The sequence below is a fragment of the Artemia sp. Qi Xiang Cuo genome, chromosome 11 (assembly GCF_049724085.1).
Source record: "Artemia sp. Qi Xiang Cuo chromosome 11, ASM4972408v1, whole genome shotgun sequence".
Lineage (NCBI taxonomy): Eukaryota > Metazoa > Arthropoda > Branchiopoda > Anostraca > Artemiidae > Artemia > Artemia sp. Qi Xiang Cuo.
Genome location: NC_142804.1, coordinates 29,746,689 through 29,770,815, shown reverse-complemented (window position 1 = coordinate 29,770,815; position 24,127 = coordinate 29,746,689). Strand labels below are relative to the sequence as shown.

The window sequence follows — 24,127 nt, the reverse complement described above, 5'->3', positions numbered from 1 at the left end:
GCTCACCAATGTTCCATTTATGTAGACCCGGATTTGTCTAAACAAATTGTGTAGTACAAAATTTTCATAGGATAACCTCTCGACTGGACTTGGTTTTTTATTATTAGATTTTTTGACAATTACATGCAAATCTACAAATGTGAAAGTCAAATCTATGAAATAATCTTCACTAGAATAAATTTGAAAATGAATGTTTTCAGACATGCTGTTGCGGATAAAATTGTTCATGGTAACCATGTTTTACACTCAAATCAACATTTTCTGCATTCGAGAGATTTAGAGATGAGGTGACTGAAGGGTGAGATTCTTTATGTGGTAGATATACCATTTCTAGGAAAAGGAATCCGTTTCCGGTCTAATAATTTTCCCTCTTGGTTACTTTTCCTTCCTTGACAAGACTGATGTTTTACGCTTCTGACCTGACCTGAGTTGAGACTGATGAGTGATGAGATGTTTCTTGGCCTTTTTGAACCTTTTCCGCTTTGTACTGATTTCAATCGCTCACCCAGGGATCGCGCGCTGGACCTAAGATTTTGTGAAACACTTCCTTTAAAATCCTTCCCAGAACCCCAATCATGTAGTGTACAGGAGCAAAATCTGAGGCAACCGGTGCAATATAGATTTTAGCAATGGGTAACGCAGTGCGGAACAACTTAGCAAACCAATTGCTGAGACCGTAACCTGACATTGACGAACGACCCCTATAATGGTCTATTCCATGACCCAGTTGTCGCCGTTAAAGAGTAGCAACATAGTAATCAATATCAGGACAAAAAGCATTTTTTCTATTAGCCATCTCACTGAATGGGTCGAAAATGACATGTAATCATAGACAAACCTTTTGTTGTTGCTAGACGATCGCGTCATTCAAATCTTAATGTTAACTTAGAGTTGTATCTTAGCCAGCGAACAAGCAACTGTCTCTTACTTCTGCGAGTTCCCTGGCTAGGATACAATTCTGATTTCGATTCTTGGATTGCCTCTGAAGACATTCACAATGCCAATTATTTTATAGGTGACATTCATGTCCGATGTCTCTTAACGACTCTATGATGATTTGGATAAAACAAGTAATTTTCGGACGAAGCTCTCCCCCGCCATCGAATTCGATAGAAAGTAAGAAGTTGCTCTTGTTGATTGTATTCTTAAAAATACATTTGATGTCCTGAGAAAGGATCAAATATATGATATAAGAGTTAGACCACATGATTGGCAACTCGTTACCGAGGAAGGGATAGAATCAATTAACTCGGCTGATATTCATCACGTTACCATACAAAGAATATGGTAGTATGAATGATTTGTGTCGTGCTTTCAATAGAAGAATCTCTGCTCGTAAAAATGGTGCATTCCAATTTAACTATTCAATGGAACAGGATAGGGTTTACATTAGTTCTCCCATCGACAATGAGAAGGTTCATCTCAATGATAATCTGAAAGATGTTCTTGGTTTTAAACAAAATATAATCAATGGTAGAAGCGCTGGAAGCACCAGTGGAATTGAACGTGTTATTTTCGCAGACTATCCACCCGGCTTCTCATCTGTGAATTGTATATTTCTTTATGCATCCTTTTTATTGAAGCAAACCACTCACGAAGACATTCACCACTACAATATAAAGCACCTTCAACATATTCCAGTCAGCACTTCGTATTTGGAACTCTGCCAGTTAACATTAAGAAGTGAACTAGGCGATCTTCTAGTAATAACAAAAGGTTTGGCTGTGATTATATGTCAATTTCAACCCATTCAGTGAGATGGCTAATAGAAAGACTAGTTCTGTTTCTCCTGATATTGACTGCTATGTTGCTACTCTTAGACCGCGACAATTGGGTCATGGAATGGACTATTACAGGGGTCGTTCTTCAGTGTCCAGTTACGGTCTCGGAAAATGGTGTGCTAAGTTATTTCGCACTGCATTACCCATTGCTAAAAAAATATATTGCACCGGTTTCCGCGGATTTTAAGTCCTCTGCACTAAATGATCGGGTCTCTGGGAAGGATTTTAAAGAAAGTGTTTCACAAAATCTCAGGTCCTCGGTGAGCGATTGAAATCACGATGAAGCGGAAAAGGTTTAAAGAGGCCAAGAAACATCTCCTCACTCATCAGTCTCAACTCCGGTCAGAAGCGTAAAACATCGGTCTTATCAAAGAAGAAAAAGAAACCAAGAGTAAAAGTTGCTAGATCGAAAAATGGTTTCTTTTCCTGGAAATAGCATATCTACCACATAAAGAATCTCACTCTTCAGTCACCTCATCTCTAAATCTTTTCAATACAGAAAATGTTGATGTGAGTGTAAAACATGGTTACTATGAACAATTTTATCCGCTACAGCCGCTCTCTGCAAACATTCATTTTCAAATTTATTCCAGTGAAGATTATTTGATAAATATTTGAATCCCAGATTTATAGATTTGCTTGTGATTTTCAACAAATCTAACAATGAAAAACCAAGTGCAGCCGCGGGGTTATCCTATGAAAATTGTGTACTACACAATTTGTTTAGACAAAACAGTGTCTACATAAATGGAACATTGGCGAGCTGAAACAATAATATTTCCAATTATGCAAGTTATATACAATTCATGTTGATGACTCCAATGTCCTATAAGTTATTGAGAGGTTTGGCTATTAGATATGAATATAAAAGGGACACTGACACTCGCAATACACTTAGAAATGCGACAACTAAAGATTTACAATTGGTTGGGAAAATCAATCATGAGATTTTTGATATACCTTAAAGGTTGCCTCCCAATGTTAAGATTGATATAAAGCTACAACTTCCACCGTCCATGTTTGTTTTGCGAAAAGTACTTGGCACTCAACCAGATGTAACAGTCTCTCTTATCTCGGCAATATTTCATGTACGAAAACATAATGTTACGAGTTCTGTTGCTTTGGCAATTGAAAACTTAGAGTTAGCGGAAATAATATCAAACCACTCATTCCTCATACAATCACGAATCAATGACATATTGCTACAGGTACACGTACCTATACCAATGCCTTATTTATCAATGGCGAAATTCCTTCAAAACTTGTTTTGGCTTTTATAAAGTGCTAGTCATCATACACACATTCTTCACATAAATTTGAAAATTTCGACTTTTATCTCTTGTACGTAAAGTAAACGGAAGATTCTGTCTCTCTAGTGAAAAACTCACTCCGTTTTTATATTTTAATTCAGATCTTTGTCTTCAATATATTACACTATTGCATTTAATTCATCTTTTAATCTTTGTACGTACATTATATTCACCTTCGCTGCAAACCATAACTGTTCTTCCGACTTCAATTTGCTTTATGATATTACATATCGTACAAACATCTCGTCCAATTCTAGGGTTAGCCAGCAACCCGTTGTAATTTCTACAAATACGTTAGGCACTCTAGGTTTCATTTCGCCATTTCTAACGCCTTCAATATCCAATAGAGTAAAAGCATCCATTACTGAAGAATAATATTCTCGATGTTGACAAACTGAACTCTTTTTCAATACTGAGGTGAACGAACCCTATGATGTGACATGTCACGTGTCGATGACCTTCAAAACCTGTTTTTCCGGGTTAAAAAGGTTTCCCAGAACCAAAACAAGTAATGTAAGGTTGCATCATCTTCAAATGTAAATATAGGACTATGATAATTTTTTTACAACTGGAACTTTCCCGCTTGACTATCGGACTCTAACAAGCACTATTACGAAACACCCATAGAAATCCTTTGCATCTTGACGAAAACATCTCCTACAAGAAAGCGTTCCATAGCGAAAATAAGATTATATAGATTGAAAAAATTATAAAATATTTTCAGTGTTCGTGTTTAGTTTTAGTTTGAGTAAGTAAGGTAAAAAGTTATTTAGGATAGGTAGGTATTAAGTGTGAATACGAAACGTCACTAAATAGTGTATATTTCGTAGATTTGCATGGACCGCAAGGTAGCGCACAGAGAGTGTTAAAATATTTCGTAGATTTGCGTAGACCGCTAGGTAGCATGCAGAGACTGTTGAAGTAAAATATTTAATCTGGCAATTGGTTTAATTTTTTTCTGTTATTTGGATGTTTTTTTTTGTGGTGGCGTTGATGGTTGTTTAATAGCATTTTGTTGATTGCTTTGTTTTTGCGTGTGTGTGCTATTTTACTTACTTAGTTTAAATTATTCGTGTTTAAAGCATTGTGAAAAGGGAGAAAAAAAGACGAGTGCACGAAGAATTGTAGGAAAAGATGGGAAAACGTTGAAATATGTTCGAAAAAATACAGCATTTATGAGTTTTACCGCATTTACAGATGAAGACCTGCCAACTGAACTTGCGATACACAGATGGATGAAACAGTAGGGTTTGCGAAAAGAAAATCCGATAGGCATAGATCCGTCAGGTTTGAAGTTATAGAAAACAATTTTTGTTAAATTTACAAACTGTGAAGAAACGGATTGCTCCCATTCGCAATGTCGGGTGGATAAGTAAAATATGTAATTATTGAAAGCTGCGAGGAGAGACCTAGCTACGTCAAAATCGAAGGAGTACCCTTTGAGATGGAACGGTCAACAGTGCAAAAAGTACTGACGGGCTACGGTAAGGTGCTACAGTGTAGAAGGGATGTCTACCAGGGAGGTGAATATATAGAAACGTCAAAAACAAGATTTACAGCGAAAATGAAAATAACTATGAACATTCCATCTTTCGTTTTTGTGGATGGACTACGATTACGAGTATGGTACGATGGACAGATAAGAACGTGTGCCAGGTGCAACCATAGGGACATATGGTGGTGGACTGCTCTGTATCTCCATCAAAACCAGCCATAAATCAAAGAAAAGAACGGGAGATAGTCAAACTGGATGATTATGTGTCATATCCATCGTTGACAAAAGAGGTAAAGCAAAAATATTCAAATATGGATAAATACTTAGCCAAAGATGAAAGAAAAATTGAACAAAAAGAAGAGCAAGAATTGCAGAAATGAGAGAAGAATAAAAACAGAAACTAAACACTGAGACAGAAAACATAGAGGCTACGAAGAACTAAATGAGGAAGAAACTTGAAAAGAAGTCAGTTAAATCAACAGTAAGCGACGAAAAAAGTGAAAAAGAAGAAGAGATCACAGGTATACGACCTCGTAGCCAGTCTACACCAGGAGTCAAAACAAGGGGGATGAAAAGAAATAAAAACAGACGGTTTAAGAAAAACGAAGAAAAAGAGAAAGAATCTGGAACGTTTAAACACATAGAAAATATGAAATCTATGCTGAATAGCATTACACCGGTGCTGTTGGTGGAAGAGTACGTGGATAATACATTGGTGAATATGGTAGAAGTAGAAATGAATACGTCAACATCCTCCAGTGGATCAGAAAAAGAGAACAAGAAAGCAAAAACTGGTGAAGCAGAGGAGAATGAAACGAGATTACAATTGGACCCAAAAAACTTATAAGTTTAATGTAAATGGACTGAAGCAAAAAAATAGAACAGTTTTTAAGAGACTTTCTGATGACAGAAAGTATAGAATTAGCTTTTGTACAAGAAAGTGATGCTGATAATTTAAAAAGTGTAGAACCCGAACACAAATATTTAACAAACACGTGCATTGGTGGCGGTAGTGTAGCAGTGGTATATAAACGTCAATTTAAGCGAAAAAATGTCAGAATCGACAAAGAAGGAAGGATTATCAGTTGTATGATAAATAGAAGAACACATATCAATGTTTATGCCCCATCCGAATACCAAAATAGGAAAAACAGAGAGAAATTCTTCCGGCAAGATATTGCAGCATTTATCCCCAAAAATACTAATGAATTAATGATACTTGGAGATTTTAACTGTGTAACAAGTAAGAAAGATGCCAAAGCCCAAGAAGATAATATTTGCAGAGCATTGGTTGAGCTAATAAATGGGCTGGAACTGGCAGATGTCTGGGAGGAACTTAAGAGGATAAACAGCTTTACAAGAATAAACTGGGTAGGAAACATGGAGGTGGAGCAAGACTTGACAGAGTTTATGCATCAAAAGTAATGTTACAAAGAATGGTAAACATAGAACACAAGATAGTGTCTTTCACTGACCACAATGCAGTGTTAGTGTCAAACAAAAAGGAAAAAATACAAGGAAGAAAAAAGAAATCTACATGGAAAGTCAATACTGCAGTCTTAAGAAGTGATGAATGTAAGACAAAGATAGGTAAGATATTGAAAACGATGAAGGAAGTACATCCCAAGCTACTACCCTAATACTGGAAACAGACGATGAAGTCCAGAATTACGCAAGAGGTAAAGACAATTACACTAGAATTATCAAAAACTGGCGATGAGTATCTGAAATTTCTTTATAGAATGGCTTATGAACTAAAAAGAGAGATAAATGAAGGGAGAAATTCAAATAAGGAATACTTCGAGACTATACTAGAAATAAGAGAAATAGAACCAAAGAAGGCAGAAACCTGTAGGATAAAAGCAAAATATGAGGACTAGATAAGGAATGAACAACTAACAACAACACTTATTTGCAAGGAGAAAAAGCAAGCAGAAGAAACTAATCTTAAAAGAGTTAAAAAGAAAAATGGGGTAACAACTGAGAAAATGGAAGATATCCTGGAAAAAGTAAAATCCTTCTTCAAGAATGTATTTACAAGAGAGACAGAAGAAGAAAAGGAGAGTGGACGAATTCTTTCGGAAGATTTAATATAATCAAGTGACAGAGGAAGACAATAATATACTAACGGTGAAATTATCAAATGAAAAAAAAAGTTATAATGGAGACGGATAACAATAAAACGCCAGGGCTTGATGGAATGCCTTACGAATTTGATAAGACACATGTCGAAGAAATCGCAGAACATCTGGCAGATATTTTTAATGAGTTACTAAATAACGATTATATCAAGATACAGTGTTTAGGGATGATGAAATTAATGCCGAAAAAAGGTAACCCTGAAGACCTCAACAACTGGAGGCCAGTTAATATCGCAGACTGCGATTCCAGAATTATATCTAAAGTATTAGCAAACCGCCTAAAAAAGGTGCTACCATCCATACTAACTGTAAACCAAGGAGGAGGAGTAGAAAACCGTTAAACAGCAGATCTATTGGCTAATATAAGAGACGTAATAATACAAGCAGGAAGTCGAAAGGAAAAAAAGAAAATAAAGTACAGGATAACGAGTTATGATATTAAAAAGGCCTTTGATAAAATAAGAAAAAAAATATTAGTATGGATCATGAATTACCACGGTTTCCACGAGACATTCATAAAATGGATCAATAGGATAATTGAAAAAATAGTACAGGTAATTTGTGTGAATAGTGATTTTACAGGAGAATTTGAAGCAGAAACTGGAGTGCGCCAAGGATGCCCGCTGAGCCTTTTACTGTTTGAAATATATTTTGATCCGTTACTTATATATTTAGAAAAGGAAACAAATGGCATTGTAATAGAAAATGTGGCAATGAAGTTGAACAGTTTTGTAGATGATCTGACAACGAACACAGAAACTGAAGATGATTTCAAAGTGGCCGTTCAGTGCATAGTTGAATATTGTGACATCTTCAAGCTACAGCTCAATAGAAATAAGTGTGAAATGCTATCACTGGGAGATGAGGTAGACGAGGTGTATGAGGGGATCCCAAGAAAGGAAAAAAAATTAAAATATTGGGTGTGTTTTTTCAAAGAAGTTGGAGCCGAAGGGAAGGTGAAAATTGGATAAGTACAATATCAAAATTCAAAAATGCTCTTAGACAAGGATATGGAAGAGGTATGACGGTTCACCAGAGAGCCCAGTATGTGAATACTTATGCTTGCCCAGTTTTATGGTATCTGTCCTTTGTTTCAAAACCCAAAAAGACACATCTAAAACAAATTGTGAGTGCAATTTACCAGTACATATAGAATGAAAAATTTCCACCTAAATTATAAACAGACAATATGTTTATATATAGAAATCATGGAGGTCTTCAGTTCATACATGCAGAATGTAAGATGAAAGAAATTTTTATTAGGACAATGTTGGAACAAGTGATGAGGAAAAAAGAATCACCAAGTGCTTGGTATGAAACATGGAAAAGAAAAGAAAAGGAATATCCTCCAAAATATAATCAAGCATTTGGAGGAATTTATAGAATAGAATAATTAGGAATGTCGCTTGAGATAAGTGGGAAAATTGACAAAGTAAAACTTAAGGAATATTATGAAAAAAAGAAGCAACCTCCTCCACTAAGAATAATTGAAAATGGTAGTTATAGTGAAGAAGAGGTGGACAAAAGTTTCATACTACTATAAAGTTGCCTGTTGCCGCCAAAAGTTAAAGAACAGATGTTTTTCTTTATGCATAATGTGCTACCCACAGAAGAGTCGAAAATAAAGATGAATATGAGTGGTAGTAATGGACTTGGTAAGCTATGCGAGAAAAACTAGAAACGCAATATCACGTAATGTTAGAATGGGAAAAAACAAGAAACAAATGTAGCAGGACTGAGGAATTTATTGGCAAGTGTTACAGGTAAAAAAGTTGAAATTAATTTAGAGAAAGCTGTGTACCTTAAAGTAGATGATGAGGCCTATACAAGGACAAGAGTTTACACAGTATCGAAATGTCTTTATTGCGCGTGGAAGTGATAAGAAAAGCAGAATGAAGATTATGATGTGAACAATCGTGTGCAAACAGAATGGGAAAAGATCAGGATTATAAAGTGTGAAAAAATTGAGAACTTGTTATGTATAAAGTAGAAGGGAATAGTTTTTGTGTCTTGGTGGGCAAGGATGTGTTGTTATAAAAAGGGGGAAAAATAATAATAATAAAAGGAGAGTTGAGAAAAAATTATAGGGTTTAAGGGTCTAAGGTTTTACATTTGTATGATTTTTGTTTTTTCATTTTGCGGTAAGGATCTAGGTAGAAGATGAGAAAATGGAGTTTTTAATTTTGGTATATGGAATAAGGTCAGATTTTAAGTTAAATATTTCGAACTTTTAATGAAGTGTTTGATTTTAGAGTTTAATTAGAATTTTCAGATTATAATAGTTAGCTTCAGGATTTGTTCAGTATTTTTAAGTTTATTTATTAGGTAATATTTAAATCTAATTGAATAGTTATAGTATAGGATTTTATGAATTTTTAGATTATTGATTTTAGATTTGGTCATTTTTTGTTTAATGTTTGTTTGGAATTTATTTTAAACTAGTGGAATTTATTTTATATGTTGAGGGGGATACGATTCACCTGGATTGTGAAGTATTTGATTTTTGGGATTTGTTTTGAGGATTATTGTAGCTACCTAACAACGCAAGGCCCAGCGAGAGTAGAGCCTGTTGAAATGTGATGTATTAAAAAAAAAATGGTGTTATATTTTAATTTTTTCTTTTATTTATGTAAATATAGTGAAAAGTGTTTTAAAGTGTTATAAGAAAGGTGAATATATTTTAAAGTACAAAAACGTATATGCATTTTAAATTTGTATTTTAATGTTACATGTTATAGGCCTAATGAATGAGAGAAGCCCCTTGTCGCCGTGGGTAGCTAGAGTGAGAATTGTGAAATTGTTGTATGGTAAATTAATGGATGGAGAATCGTATGAATGAAAAAAAAGTTTTTAGGAAAAAGGTAGATAAAATGTAGGCTACTAGGAGAGAAAAAATTATGTATGTGAGGAATTATAAAAGTGGAAAGCTATGGAACGTCGAGTAAGAGGTAAGATAGATAAGTAGTAAAGTGAAGGAATAATAGAGAAATAGGGAACTAGATTACAAATAAGCAAAGAGTCTTATATAAAAAAAGAAGAAAGAAACAGGATTGATTTTTTTTCTTTCAAGAGTACAAAAAAGAAACAAAAACCATTTTGATTCTATACATTACGTCATGTATCACCACTTATTATTGAGAACACAAAAAAGAAGAGGAAACGCAGAAAGGAGGACCAAATACCGCTGGATAAAAGAAAGAAAAGAAGAAAAATTTAAAATATGTAATAGAAAATAATTTTGTATCTTTTCAATATTATAGTCTATTTTTGATAAAAAAAAAAACATATCCTACTACGTAACATCCAAAGAAATCCTGAAGTAAACAATACCTTATTATGTAACAAACAGGTGTATTATACCGCTGCAAGCGCACTGTAGTATTGCGTAAAACACAGGTGCGCGTAATAGCCTCTTGAGGGACTAGTAGCTACAATAGTATACCCCCTATGGGCCAGTTTAAAGTGATGCCCCCTTCACGACTGGTCCCATTGGTCTAAGGACAGCAGATGCAAGTTTCAAGCCTTTTGAGAAAGGAAGTTTTGACCCATCTTTTTTAGCATTGAGTCCTATTGTTCAAGGACTTCCAGATCTAAGCTATAAGACAATTAAAAAGGACTCTAGCCCGTTTTCGGGCCCTATTTGCGGGGCCCATGCCTGCAGCCTAAATCATTTTTGTCCATTAAATTCTCCTTTTTAGTGCCTTCACCCTGGAGCTTATGGATGTAAGTTATAATGTGTTAAAAAAAAGGACTTTTTTGGCCTTTATCTGGGTAAGCCAATAATTTGTTTTCTTGTGCATTGAGGTTCCATTGATCTAAAGACTTAGGGATATAAATATCAAGCCGAGCAGACAGTAAGGTCAAACATGGGACCATTTTCTACCATGCATCTAATCTATGAGCAATGGGCAGCATGAATAACTGAGGGTTCATGTCCGTGGGGCTGTGTGGCTCACATCTTCCTCAGAGGCATGTTTATTGGAACTTTCAACTATTTTAAAGAAAAATAGCAATCTAGAAATTTTATGCAATGCCATGGGGGAGGCTGTTTGTGGAAACCCAGGGGCAAAAAAGAGATGGGGGACTGGTTGCTTTAAAATCACTTTTGGTCATCAAAATGAACACTAGACTTTCCAGACTTTGAATGAGAGCACCCACCCTAGTTTTTAAAACCACCTTTCCATATAAAGTCGCCACGGAAGAAATGATAGATACTCGTAATAATACATGGGAGATTCACTATTCACTAAGCCAACACTTGTTTGTTCATTACCCAGTTGACTCTGATTCAATTATTTTTCCCTACATTCTAAGCAATATTAGCATAACATTAAAAAATGAAAAATCGCTCACCTATGGTTTCATATAGAAATGAGTGTGGCTATTTTTGTTTTACTCGAAGATATTTTTAAAGAGTTTTTTAAGCATATATCCGCAATGTGGAGCTGCTTGACAAGTTGAAGCCGCAAAAAGGAGAAGTCCCTTATTCAAGGCAATGATGCACAAGCACTCAAGATTAATCATACAAACCAGATTAACAATGATAGTTTTACGGCAGAAAAAAAAAACCTTCTGCCAACTAACTCATCAAAGTTAATTATTGGTTTAAAAGATAGCTGTAATAAGAAATAACTTCATAAATTACACAGAGCAGAATAAGTTGATCAATAATATAAACTCCTGGTTTGTATTATATTGTGCAAAAAAAATGGTAGGAAACTCTTGATTTGTTCATTTTTGTTGTATAGATAACATGCTACAGCAAACTATAGTAGCTTACCGAGTCTGACAAATAACTGCTTTTAAAGAAAAAAAAGCATATATTATTCCACTACAAACATAACATATTAAGAATCTATAAAGTACTTTGAAACTATGGTCCACAGAATTTTTTTAACTGGAGCTAAAACCCTGGTTTAGCCATTGCAACAAACACCATCTTTGCAAAAAGATAGAGAAACTAATCGTACACAAAGTAGATAGTAAGCCATTTTGATTTTGCTTGTATTGTTAAAAAGCAGTGCCTTATTGTTCTAGATTATTAACTTCATTTTGAAGAAGGGAATTTCGACTGGCATGAATTTCCAAATACAAGAAAAACTTCCAAGATATGTTTACTCACCTGTTGATTGATGATTTGAAAAATAAAGGACTGATTCCTCTTTCTTGAAGCATTCCAAGTCACCACTGAAGTAAATCTGCAAGTTATAATAAAGCATTTATAGCTTAAAGCTGACTTGAACATGCAAATCTAGTTCTTTTCATTGCTCTCTTTTTTAAGGACAATGCACAAAAAGCCATGACCATACCTCAAGACATTAGGAAGTTTAAACCTGACTCACCAGCACAACATTGAACTTCAACTGAATTTAATACATCAAGGTATATGTTCCTTGTGCTGGATCTGGTATGTTATTGTTCTGGTCTCCTACGGTTTTAATAAATAAACAAACGAGGAAAAGTTCACTTTTACTCCATGTCTGGGATTCAGTTCTATCCATCTACCAAATAAAATTTTTGAAATTTGGTATACAGGGTTTTTTGGATTTAAAATACGTTTGCAATGAGATTAGCGATGGTGCCAGGACATTCAATAAATTTTTAAAGAAAAAGAGGGGAAACTAAAAGTCAAAATTGTCTTAGAACTAAAGCTCGAAGTTGGTAAAAAGACCATGGAAGTTTCTAGAAAAAAAAATAAGCAGGCATTCTTTTCAGAAAATCAAGAAACGTTTCCTTGCAAGCTCAGAAACGCTTCCTGTCTCAATGAATATGTAACGGAATTTCCCTTCGTAAGCAGTCAGCGTTTTTTCTTTCTAATATATAATCGGGGAAGGGGAAGGAAAGAGTTCATTATTCATGAGTTTGCGTGCATTCATTTGGATTCATTCATTCATTGCCATTAGAATTATTGCCAGGCAAGTTTAGATGCGCGAGGACCATATTGTTTTTGCCTACCAACATTGGAACCTTTGTAACCTCTAAATACCCTTAAAAAACTTATCTTTTTAAACTTATGTATCTTACTTGTTTATGTTGACGTCTATATAGGTATATTGGCCTAAGCCTCCAGTTCTCTCAAGGCGGCTCCCTTAGGCCACGGCCCGCACTCAAGGTAAATATAGCCTAGACTTTTAGGGTAACGGTTCGTACACGCTCAACGTGTGACAAGACAAGACCAAACGTGACACATTCATAATTGGTCAAGATTCGTTTTTCAGCAAATTCAGATTTTTCTCTAAGATTAAATAAAAACACAAGTACCGTATTTTTTTTTAACTGTCTGTAAGGAGCAGCATTAAAAATCAAAACGAACAGAAATTATTCCGTATATGAAGGGTTTCCCCTCCTCAATACCTTGCTCTTTACGCTAAAGCTGTTACCACTTTCCCCTGTGTTTTAGTAGCGGTTCTTAAAAAATTGGGACACAATTCAAACTTTGGAGGAAAGAGCAACGTATTGAGGAGGGGGCAACCCTTCATAAACGGAATAACTTCTTTTTGTTTTGATTTTTAATGTTGCTCCTTACTTTAAGTTAAAAAAACTTGTTTTTTAATTTAATTTTTGATCGTTTTTCCAATAATGCAGGTATATTTGGCTCATCCTCCATGAAATATACCCTCCCCCTCACGAGAGACTCCTCTGTAAAAATGTCATCAAACGTAAAGTGCAACCCTCCTCCATCAAATTCCCTCCAGACTTGTCCATCCTCGCTGAAAGTCCCCCTCCCGTAAAATTTCTTACGGACGATTCAGCCTGAAAAATTCTCCTTGGCATACTGTCTTTTGAAAAATACTTTAATTTCTAATCGGTTTCTCGATCACTCCGTAAATGCCCCCTCCCGTGGAACTTTTCCCCCGAAACTAAAAACACGCGAAAATAGCCCCCAGATAATTCCCCCGGAACATCTCTGCATGCAAAATTGAGTTGGCAAAGAGAATGTAAGACAATTAAAAAAAATTCTTATACGGATTCTATCAAATTCCCTCAGTGCAAAATTTCTCCTGGAAAATACAACCCCCCAAATTTCCCTCCCCAAGAAAGTTTGTCCCTATGGAAATCCACCCCAAGCACTAATCCCCCCCCCAAAAAAAATGTCTGTATACTTCCCAATAACAAATATAGGCTACGTAAACAATGGACAAATTCCATGACTTACAGGCCTCTCCCTATGGACTGTGGGGGGTCATTTTACCCATAAAGACATAGTTATTGGCCTTTTCAACTATACTTAAAAAAATAGCCATCTCAAAATTTTGATCAGATAATTTTGGAGAAAAAAGGGGTGTAGGAGGGGGGCCAGTTGCCCTCCAATCTTTTTGGTCACTTAAAAAGGGCATTACAACTTTTAATTTCTGCTCGAAAGCACCTTCTCCCTATCGTTTAGGACCATTATTTCGATACAATCAAATAAACACACATCTGTGATCTTTCTTCTGGCAAAAATAGCAAGATTCCTCATTTTCAGTATATAGGAGCTTGAAACGCCTACAGTAGGGCTCTCTGGTACGCTGAATCTGATGGTGTGATTTTCATTAAGATTCCTTGAATTTTAGGGGGTCTTTCTCCCCTATTTAAAAAATCAGGAACTTTTTCTCAGGCTTGTAACTATTGATGCGTAATACTAAACTTGATAAATTTTATATATTTGGAATCAGCATAATAAGGTGATTCGTTTGATGTATCTGTTGATATCCAAATTCTGGTTTTTAGAATTTTGGCTACTATTGAGCGGAGCTGCTCCTTACTTACAACCCGTTACCACAAACTTTTTGAAAAAAGACCTAATAATACAATAATTTCTGGCTCAGTGAGTGGACATACTCAAGACTAACGAATGCAATGATATAAGTAACTTGCCCTTTTGGTGCAATTTACAGCTCCCGGCTTATTGCAAATTTCCTTGTTTCAGAGGGAAAATATACCTTGACTTGAGCAAAGAGTTTCAGGGGAGATGTAAGTAAAGAATATAAGAGAGGAGGGTAAAAGGAGCAGCTTTCCCATAAAGGAAACATTTGAAGTGTAAAATGTTAAAACTATAGAAATCAATACATCTTTTTTCTGACTAACTTAATTTAATAAAAAAAAGATTTTTTTTCACATAAAAGGGAAGAGCCACATTAGAAACTAAGATTGACAGAAATAAGGTCATATAATAATAAGGTCATATAAATAATATCATATAATAATCAAACAGTTCCTACTAATGAACTATAAGTATTATACAAAAAATAATTGGCTTTTTATGGTGAATCTAAATATATAAGGTTCATTAAAGCTAAGTTACCCACTGAAAGTTACAAGCCTGAGAATATTTTCCCATTTAAGAAAACGAGGGAAAGAAAGAAAAACAAAAGAGTTAGTAATCTTAATAAAAATCCAACCATCAAATTCAGAGTATCAGGCAACCCTACAACAGAGTTCTCAAGGCTCTATCTGCAAAAATGCAAAATTGTGTATTTTTCCCAAGACAAATGATTGCAGAATTTTAAGAGGTATGACTGCATTGAGCCAATGGTCCTAGAACATCAGAGAACGCTCTTTTGAATGGAAGTTAAAAGTGCAAGTGCCTATTTTACATAACAAAAATATTGTGCTATAACAAAGAGGTGTTTTCTGCCATTTTGTGGCACAAAATAACGATTTTACTCTAAAGAGTGACAAAAAGCTATAAGTCAAAACACCTAAGCTAGAAAATCGATTTCAAGTTATCAAAAAGTAATATATAGAGCACATGCCAAAGGAAATTGCCACAATCCAGCGTTTTTGCTTGTAAAACAGTGATTTTTGCTCAAACAGGCCAAAATTTTTCCAAGTAAAAAAAATCTGAAATTTATTGAAAGGGTGACTATAAGGTAGTGTGCAAGACGTAAGCTACCACACGGTAAATTACCACTGGGTAACTTACCCGGCAATGGTAAGTCAATGGTACCAGTACCGGCAATGGTACTGGTAGGTCAAACTTACTGGTAAGTTTCAAAAGTAGTAAGTTTAAGTTTTTGATGAATAAAAATGTTGTCAATTGAAACAAATCCATCCCTAAGGGAGTTACCACGTCACTAAAATCTATCGTAAATAAATTTTCATTCATCAGATTCAATGCATGAGTCATACTCCTTTGAGCTTATGTCAATATCGCTCCGTCTAACTACCTCTTTGCCATTTCCTGCCTGAGTAAAAAAAGGGGATATAAAGAAAAAAAGGGATATACGATGAGCCAGTCAGTCTAAATAAATAAGACGTTCATAGCAGAGGTCAATTTAATTTGGTGAGTTTCTGACTTTTGATTCAAATTTTTTTACTGGCTATCTTTAACTATAAGAATAGATAATCAGTGAATTATAGATCCGGCTATACTGCGGGTGGTAAGGCTTATTAATAAAACATATTCCTTTCCAATCTCTTCTAATCTAGCATCACGATGGTGACACAGCAGCAACTTGTGCCCAAACATAAATCTTTCCCATCATCCCACTAGATTCTTAATTATTTCTGAATGAAGTGCCATTATAAGATTTCCACAAAATCAAATTGAATCTTTTCTTTGGAATTTTGGTTTTCAAATGGATACTTGTTCTGGCTTTTGCCAATGTTTTGACTTCTTGTCAAAACATAAAATACTCATGTATTTTATGCATGCATATACCATTTGCTGTGGTAAAAAATGAACATTTTGCAGAGGCGATAAGACCTACAAATCCAGCTCAGAAGAAAATTTCGGATCACAAAGTGTGAATCAAATACCTTGATGAATACTTTTCTGAAAGCACACTTGACATTAATCCAGAAATTCAGAACTGCAAAACAGCCAAAACTCTTTATTCCAATGGATGAACATATATTAGACAGGAACCCATTGTTAACTATGTCTTTGTCACTGACAAAGTTCTCTTCCTTGAATCAGTAGAAACTGGCGACAAGCAGCCCACTGCGCAGTTTGCAGCTGATGAACTGGAACAAGTTGCTAGTTTGGTGCACTGCTATGACTGGAGACAGGAATGCAATGATAGGGATTGAAACCAATTGCCTCAATACTCCTAGTGTAAATAAACTTGCTACCTCGTTATTGAAGCAAAAATACCCCCACCTTCAAACCCCTGGTTGCATCCCTCACATTTTGAGTCTACTTGTCCGAAATACAATGAAAAGCATAGACCAGTGTGTCAATAGTATCTTTAAGGTCATTACATTTGTCAGGTCTCATCACATGGCTCAAGTTGTTCTTAACGAAAAGCAGATTGCACTTCTTGGCAAAACTATCAACCCAGAAGTATCTATCAAAACTCGTTGGGGATCTATCTACTGATCTACGTGCTTCATGATCGAGTTGTGGGAACCTTTACGGTCTAAGTCAATCGATAAAAGGTGTGATATAAGTGAGGGCATTCAGGATAACAGAAAAGTGCTTTTTGGTGATGTGAAACTGGGTCAATTAACAGCCTATCTGAAATTCTTGAAGTCAATGTCACTTTGCTGCCACTTCTTTGAAGGAGAGGAAGCTCTCGTTTCGTGTGTCGTCCCGTACTTCAATTTGCTACAGCAGGATTTCCAGGAGACTGTACCGTTTTTGACAGTCTCAAAGGCCCAGGAAAGGAAAATCCACAAGTACTTCAAAAATAGGAGGATATTTGCATATGATCATATGATCCCGCCCCGGCTGCAGCTACTCTACTTGATCCACTTTTTGGTGCAAACTCACTGACACAGGATGAGTTTACAGAAGCAGTAAGTCAAATCAATGAGCTTGCTAAATTTTCCTACCAATTCCGGAAGGATGGTGATTCGTTTAACAAAAGATCTGAAGCTGACTTTGTTGGGGTTTTGAACACAGAACTCTGTTGCTACATCTCCAAAAGTGGCCCATTTTCCAAATCATTGTACTTTGAGACTGCACAAGCTATAGAATTGGCAGCTTGTTGGTGGGCTGTTTTTTTGTGAAGTTGGTGGTTACGGGAGTGGTGCTTGTGAAGTTGGTGCTTACGGGAGTTACGGGAGTAATCTCAACAATTTGTATTATTATAAACTCCTACGACAGACTCTGGTCAGGTCATAGACTAGTACAGACCCACCACAGAAAATCCCACCACAAAGAACAAAATTCTAATGATCTGTCAGTGACTCAATAGCAAAAAAATGAGCATTGCTGTGCAGCTTCAAAAATACCTGGAAATTGACGTGAAAAGCTGGAAGGGATGTTCATGCTGCCATTATGTCTTTCAATCAATAGTTCACTGCCACGTGATAGTGAAGATGGTCTGGTGGAAGATGATCTGCCAGATATAGCGTTTGAAGATGCACTAATACATTCTAAGACCACACTGGCTATACACGACAAATGAAACTAAGAGAGGAAAGAAAATAAAAAAATGAAAAATAAAATCAAAAAAGGTAAAAAACGAGGATTTTGTCAGCCAGTGGCGAAACATGAAGAAGAAGAAATAAACAAATATTTCGACAAGGACCTCCGCCGAGTCGTCCTCAGTCCTAAACAAAAAAAAAAGAAAGAAAGAAAGAAAAGATAAAGAAACCAACGAAAATCGAACCTTTCGATGTTTACCTCACAACACCAGAACAAAAACTAAATAAGAACCAGGTTGGAATCAATGAAAAAGAAATCTACCAAGATGATTGAGCAATAATCCTTTGTTTTGCTACAGCCTTAGCTGGCCTACAAACTCTTTCATCATTTGATGTACAAATAGGTTCTCTCAAGTTATACCGGGCGAAAGTATTGATTGAGTCCTTCAAAATTAAACTGTCATAAATTGGGCTTAATAAAATATCTCCAGTATCTCTATTTATTGCTAAATTTCGGTTTATATATTTTTTATCTCAATTACCTCTTTAAAAGTTTGTGGTAGGCCATTTACTGTAGATATTAAGGTTGCCTCGTCAAAAAGAACCAGATGGGTCGGATTTTCGAAAATATGCAGGGCCAATGCCGAATCAAAGTTGTCATTGTTATTTTTCAATCTCAGGGACTTATCTTTTGAAATTTTGTGTTCATGCAAACGTTCACCTAGGTGTTGATGGTTCCTACCAATGTAAAATTTCCCACATGGGAACACAGGATTCTGTAGACACCACTACCCAGTACAGAATCAGTTTTATCCTTTCCTGAGTTGAAAAAATGTTCAACTTTTTGTTCAGTTTTGAAAGAAACAGAGAGATTATGTTTTTTTTTAAAATTTTTCCAAGTTTACCACCAATTTTAGGAATGTACGGTAAAGTGATGAAAGTTTGTTTTCTCAACTGCTGGGGTACCTGAATCAAGGGGGACGGGCTCCCTGTTTTCTTGTTTTATCTTTTTTAATCGTCTATCTATGATATTTTCAATAAGTTTTATTGGGTAACCATTGCAGAATAGAATATCCTTAACATGTATCAATTTCCGAAGTTTTGTAATCCGACCAAGCGGAATTTTCCTCTAATTTTCTTTGTAAGGCCTGCTCACATTTATGGACACTGCATGAAGTGTACATAGAGACTGCATCAAAACTAGATAAAATAGTTTTTTCTGTTGCGCTTTGATTTTTTAACTTCTCAACAAGATGGAATTTTTTATATAGGATTTCTGTGTGCTTAAAAGAGGCTTAAAAATGGTGGTTAAGAAACTTCCTATAACCGTAGTTGGAGGACTATAACATGCTACAATAGGATGTAACGGAATATCTTTTTTATGGATTTTAGGCATAAAACTTTAAACTTTGACCATAAAACTTTGGGGCTGAACAACCTTTGGGGTGAATTTTTTTTTGTAAATTTGAGGGGTAATTAGTCTACTGTCTTTTAAAATTCCTAGTTTTTTCTTAACTGCTGTGTGTATTTGTCCGTGGGATCAATTTTTATTTCTTTGTAAGTATTTTTATCCATTAAAAGGGTGTTAACTTTTATTTCATAATCTGCAGAATTCATAATTACAACTGTGTTTCCCTTGTCTGCTCTCGTAATCACTGTGTTTTTGTCGTTTTTTCAAGTTTCGGAGGATTTTAATTTCTTCCTTTGATCGAGTTGAAAGTGACAAAGATGGCATATAATCAAGAATACTGGTCGGATTACAAAACTTTGGAAATTGATACAATAATGACGCTTGTTCGTCTTTGCAACAAGTTCCCCTCGTATTTTAAATTCCGAAAAAAAAATTTCCTTCAAACCATGGGCCTATCCATGGGCACTGTTTTGTCTCCTTTTTTGGCAAATTTTTACATGGATTTCATAGAACAGTCTGCTTTGAATAGTTTCCACTTTAAACATTCTATCTGGTTTCGTTTTGTTAATGATATCTTTTCTGTTTGGGAACATGGACAAGACTCTCTAAGAGATTTTCTGGCACATTTGAACTCTTTTGATTCGAATCTCCAGTTCACACTGGAACTCGAAGATTCAGGCAAGCTGCCTTTCTTGGATGTTTTGATTATAAAACTGCTCCTAGCCTTGAATTTTCCATATACAGAAAGCCGACCCATAATGATCAATATCTACATTTCTCTTCACATCACCCTCCTTCTGTGAAAAGAGGGTTAATAATCTGTTTAGTCGACAGAGTTTTAAAAATCTGTTCTCGTAATCATATAAATTCGGAATTAAACTATGCCAAAGATATTCTATTCTGCAATGGTTACCCAATAAAACTTATTGAAAATATCATAGATAGACGATTAAAAAAGATAAAACAAGAAAATAGGGAGCCCGCCCCCTTGATTCAGTTACCCTAGCAATTAAGAAAAAAACTTTCATCACTTTACCATACATCCCGAAACTTGGCGATAAACTTGGAAAAATTTAAAAAAAACTATTCTTTCTGTTTCTTTCAAAACTGAACAAAAAGTTGAACATTTTTTCAACTCGGGAAAGGATAAAACTGACCCTATACTGGGTAGTGGTGTCTACAGGGTCCCGTGTTCATGTGGGAAATTTTACATTGGTAGGACCCATCAACAATTAGGTGAACGTTTCCATGAACACAAAATTTCAAAAGAAAAGTCCCTGAGATTGAAAAATAACAATGACAACTTTGATTCGGCATTGGCCCTGCATATTTTAGAAAATCCGACCCATCTGGTTCTTTTTGACGAGGATGCCTTAATATCTACTGTAAATGGCCTACCACAAACTTTTAAAGAGGTAATTGAGATAAAAAAATACATGAACCAAAATTTAGCAATAAATAGAGATACTGGAGATATTTCATTAAGCCCAATTTATGACAGTTTAATTTTGAAGGACTCAATCAATATTTTCATCCGGTATAACTTGAAAGAACCTATTTGCACATCAAATGATGAACGAGTTTTTAGGCCAGCTAAGGCTGTAGCAAAACAATTTATATAGGTTAACAATTTATGTATAGGATAATAGCTCAATCATCTTGGTAGATTTCTTTTTCATTGATTCCAACCTGGTTCTTATTTAGTTTTTGTTCTGTTGTTGTGAGGTAAACATCGAAAGTTTAGATTTTCGTTGGTTTCTTTATCTTTTCTTTCTTTTTTTTGTTTAGCACGGAGATCCTTGTCGAAATATTTGCTTATTTCTTCTTCTTCATGTTTCGCCACTGGCTGACAAAATCCTCATTTTTTCACCTTTTTTGATTTTATTTTTCATTTAATTTTCTTTCCTCTCTTAGTTTCATTTGAAGATGCACCAGATGATGAGGAGGAGCAGCAGCTGCAGCAGCTCTAGCTTATCTCTTCTTATCGCTTATAAAGAATTAGGTAAAGCCCAAAGTGCAATTTTTTATAATTTTTTTCTCCATGTAAACAAACTAGGAAATAAAAAAATAAAATGATGCAAAAATAATATTTTGATTTGCTCACTTGCTTGGTGTTGTATGTCTCCTAACTGCGTGTGTCTTTGCCCTTCATTTCCATTTTTAACACTCTCTAATTGTTGTTTTTGCATATCTTCTAACTGCCCTTGCTTTTCCTTTTCATTTTTGATACGTTTTTGGATTTTGATTACTTCAGACAATTTAGAAATGGCCTTTACTTTAGCTGTCTGTATTGGTGTTGTTGCAATTGATGGTCCAGGTTGTCAAATTTCACATCTTATCATGTTTGATAGTGCAGGTGTTGGTTCCAAAGAATCATCATTTATAGTAACTGCAACTGTAGATTTTCGGTTCTGGGCCTCCCAACAGACATTATATTGTATAAATAACTGCTGTGATGGAAACTCAACAATCTTATTTATGCTATGCATGACATCATATAAGAAAATGCGATCCAAGTATCATTATAATAAACCTTGAACTCAACCTTGCAAGGATCCTGGCCTCACAGAGGTTGGAGGAGCATGACTGTCCCAAGTCTGTAAATTGAGGAGAATTGGGTGATAAGCTTACGACCTATCCCCATAAAATTCCAAATTGCAAAAGTAACATCAATGATAGCCTTGGATACCCCACTACACCATTCAACAACAACCCCAGCAGGCCCACAGACGCAATTTATGACAGCCAAAACTATGACAAAATTTGGATTCTGGAATGTAAGGACACTAAACCAACTGAAAAAACCTCAACAAGTATTCAGGGAGATCAAGAAGTATAAGCTAGATCTCCTTGCTCTGAGCAAAGTCGTTTGGATTGGATCTGGACATGAACAACTAGGAGATGGTTACTTGCTAATTTACAGTGAAAATGAATCCTGACACCAGGCTGGAGTTGGGATAATGCTGTCTGGCCACACCACCAAAGCACTAGTTGAATGGAAGCCAGTCAGTGAGAGGTGCTTACTTGCAATATTTGTAACCACCTATCTGAAAATCTCAATCATTACATGTTATGCTCCTACAAATGCTGCAGACAATACTAATAAGGAGTCATTCTACCAAGCTCTTCAGTCATTGACATCAGAAGTCCCATCAAAAGACCTTATCTGTGTGGTTGGGGACTTCAATGCAAAGGTTGGAGCAGAAAGAGACTGCTGTCCGCAAGTCCTAGGGAGACATGTTCTTGGTGAAATGAATATAAATGGAGCCCTCCTGGTAGATTATGCTCTGAGTAATGATTATGGTCAGCAAAACTCAGTTTGAACATGCAACCATCCACAAACAGTTATGGATCTCACCAGACAGCAGGATAAAGAACCAAATAGATCATATCCTAATCTCAAGGAGACGGCAGACTAGACTTCTGGACGTACGTGGTTTCAGAGGGGCAGATGCCCAGTCAGAACACATCCTGATGGTAGCAAAATTGAAAGTAAAGCTGAAAGCACACAAAAATACAAAATCGAATTTTGCAAAGCTTTATGATGTATATAAGCTACATGACCAAGAAATCTGAAGAAAATTTTGCATGGAGTTGAGGAAAGAAATAGAAAACTGCACAGACAGACTACATTGACTTCCCACTGGATCCACAGACCTTGCAAAGCTATGAAGAAGAAGACTGAAACAGCATGGCTAAAAATGAAGACAGCATACAATCAAGTTACAAGCAATGTGCTCACATATAAGAAAAAACCAAAGGAAAGATAGATATCCAAAAAATATGGAAACTGATTGATGAGTGCAATGACTTGAGACAGCAAATTATCTCTGCTGGTGGTGATAGAACTTCAGTCTTTGCAAATGTCCTGTATAGAATGAAGGATAAAGAAATCAAGAAGTCAACAAAAGCTGACAAGCAGAGATCTGTAGAAGAGAAGGCTAGCAGAGGAAGCACCAAGAAAAGGAGACTCCAAAGCAGTTTACAGGCTCACAAATGAAATGCTAGGAAAGATGCTCAGCAGATCCAGCCAAGTCAAAGTTGAGAGCAGAAATGTTCTCACCAAAACTGAGAAAATTGACGAGAAGTGGGTATCCCACTTTCAAAAGGTATTAAATAGACCAACTGACCAAGAAAACATCCCTTCTATGCCATTTCTTAACCTGAAAATTGACAAGAATCCCCCCCCACATCTGCAGAAATACTTGTTGCAATGAAGAAATTCAAGAATGGAAGATTGTCTGGTGAAGACTGCATAATTTCAGAAATGATCAAGACATCAGTGAAGACATGCCTCTCAGTGTGGATAACACTGATTGCAACAGTCTGGCAGTCCAAAAAGGTCCCTGGCAACTGGACCAAAGGGATAATTGTTAAGATATTTAAGAAAGGTGATGCACTTATCTGTGATAACTGACAAGGTGTAAACCTAATATCAGTACCAAGTAAGGTTGTAGCACTTGTGATACTCAAGTACCTGAGAAAAGCACTCAATCCATATCTGAGAGAAGAGCAACATGGCTTTGTAAAGGTAGATCCTGTTCAGACCTCAAATTTACACTCAGGACTCTGATAAAAGAAGCAAATGAGTGGTCCAACAGAGATATACATGCTCTTCATTGATTTTGAAATGGCACTCAATTCTGTGAACCATGACACACTCTGGGAAATTCTACAGTATTATGGTGTCCCCA

At 35.7% G+C, this 24,127-nt stretch overlaps 1 protein-coding gene across 1 annotated transcript in view; it reads right to left on the bottom strand.

The window, feature by feature from the left end:
- LOC148946855 (1-acyl-sn-glycerol-3-phosphate acyltransferase epsilon-like) overlaps nucleotides 1-24,127 on the bottom strand; it is a 66,225-nt gene that overhangs the window by 35,183 nt on the left and 6,915 nt on the right. Inside the window, exon 2 of the mRNA XM_089097165.1 lies at nucleotides 11,850-11,925. Within this exon, the coding sequence (XP_088953291.1) occupies nucleotides 11,850-11,925 (76 nt within the window). The remainder of the gene's footprint in view (nucleotides 1-11,849; nucleotides 11,926-24,127) is intronic.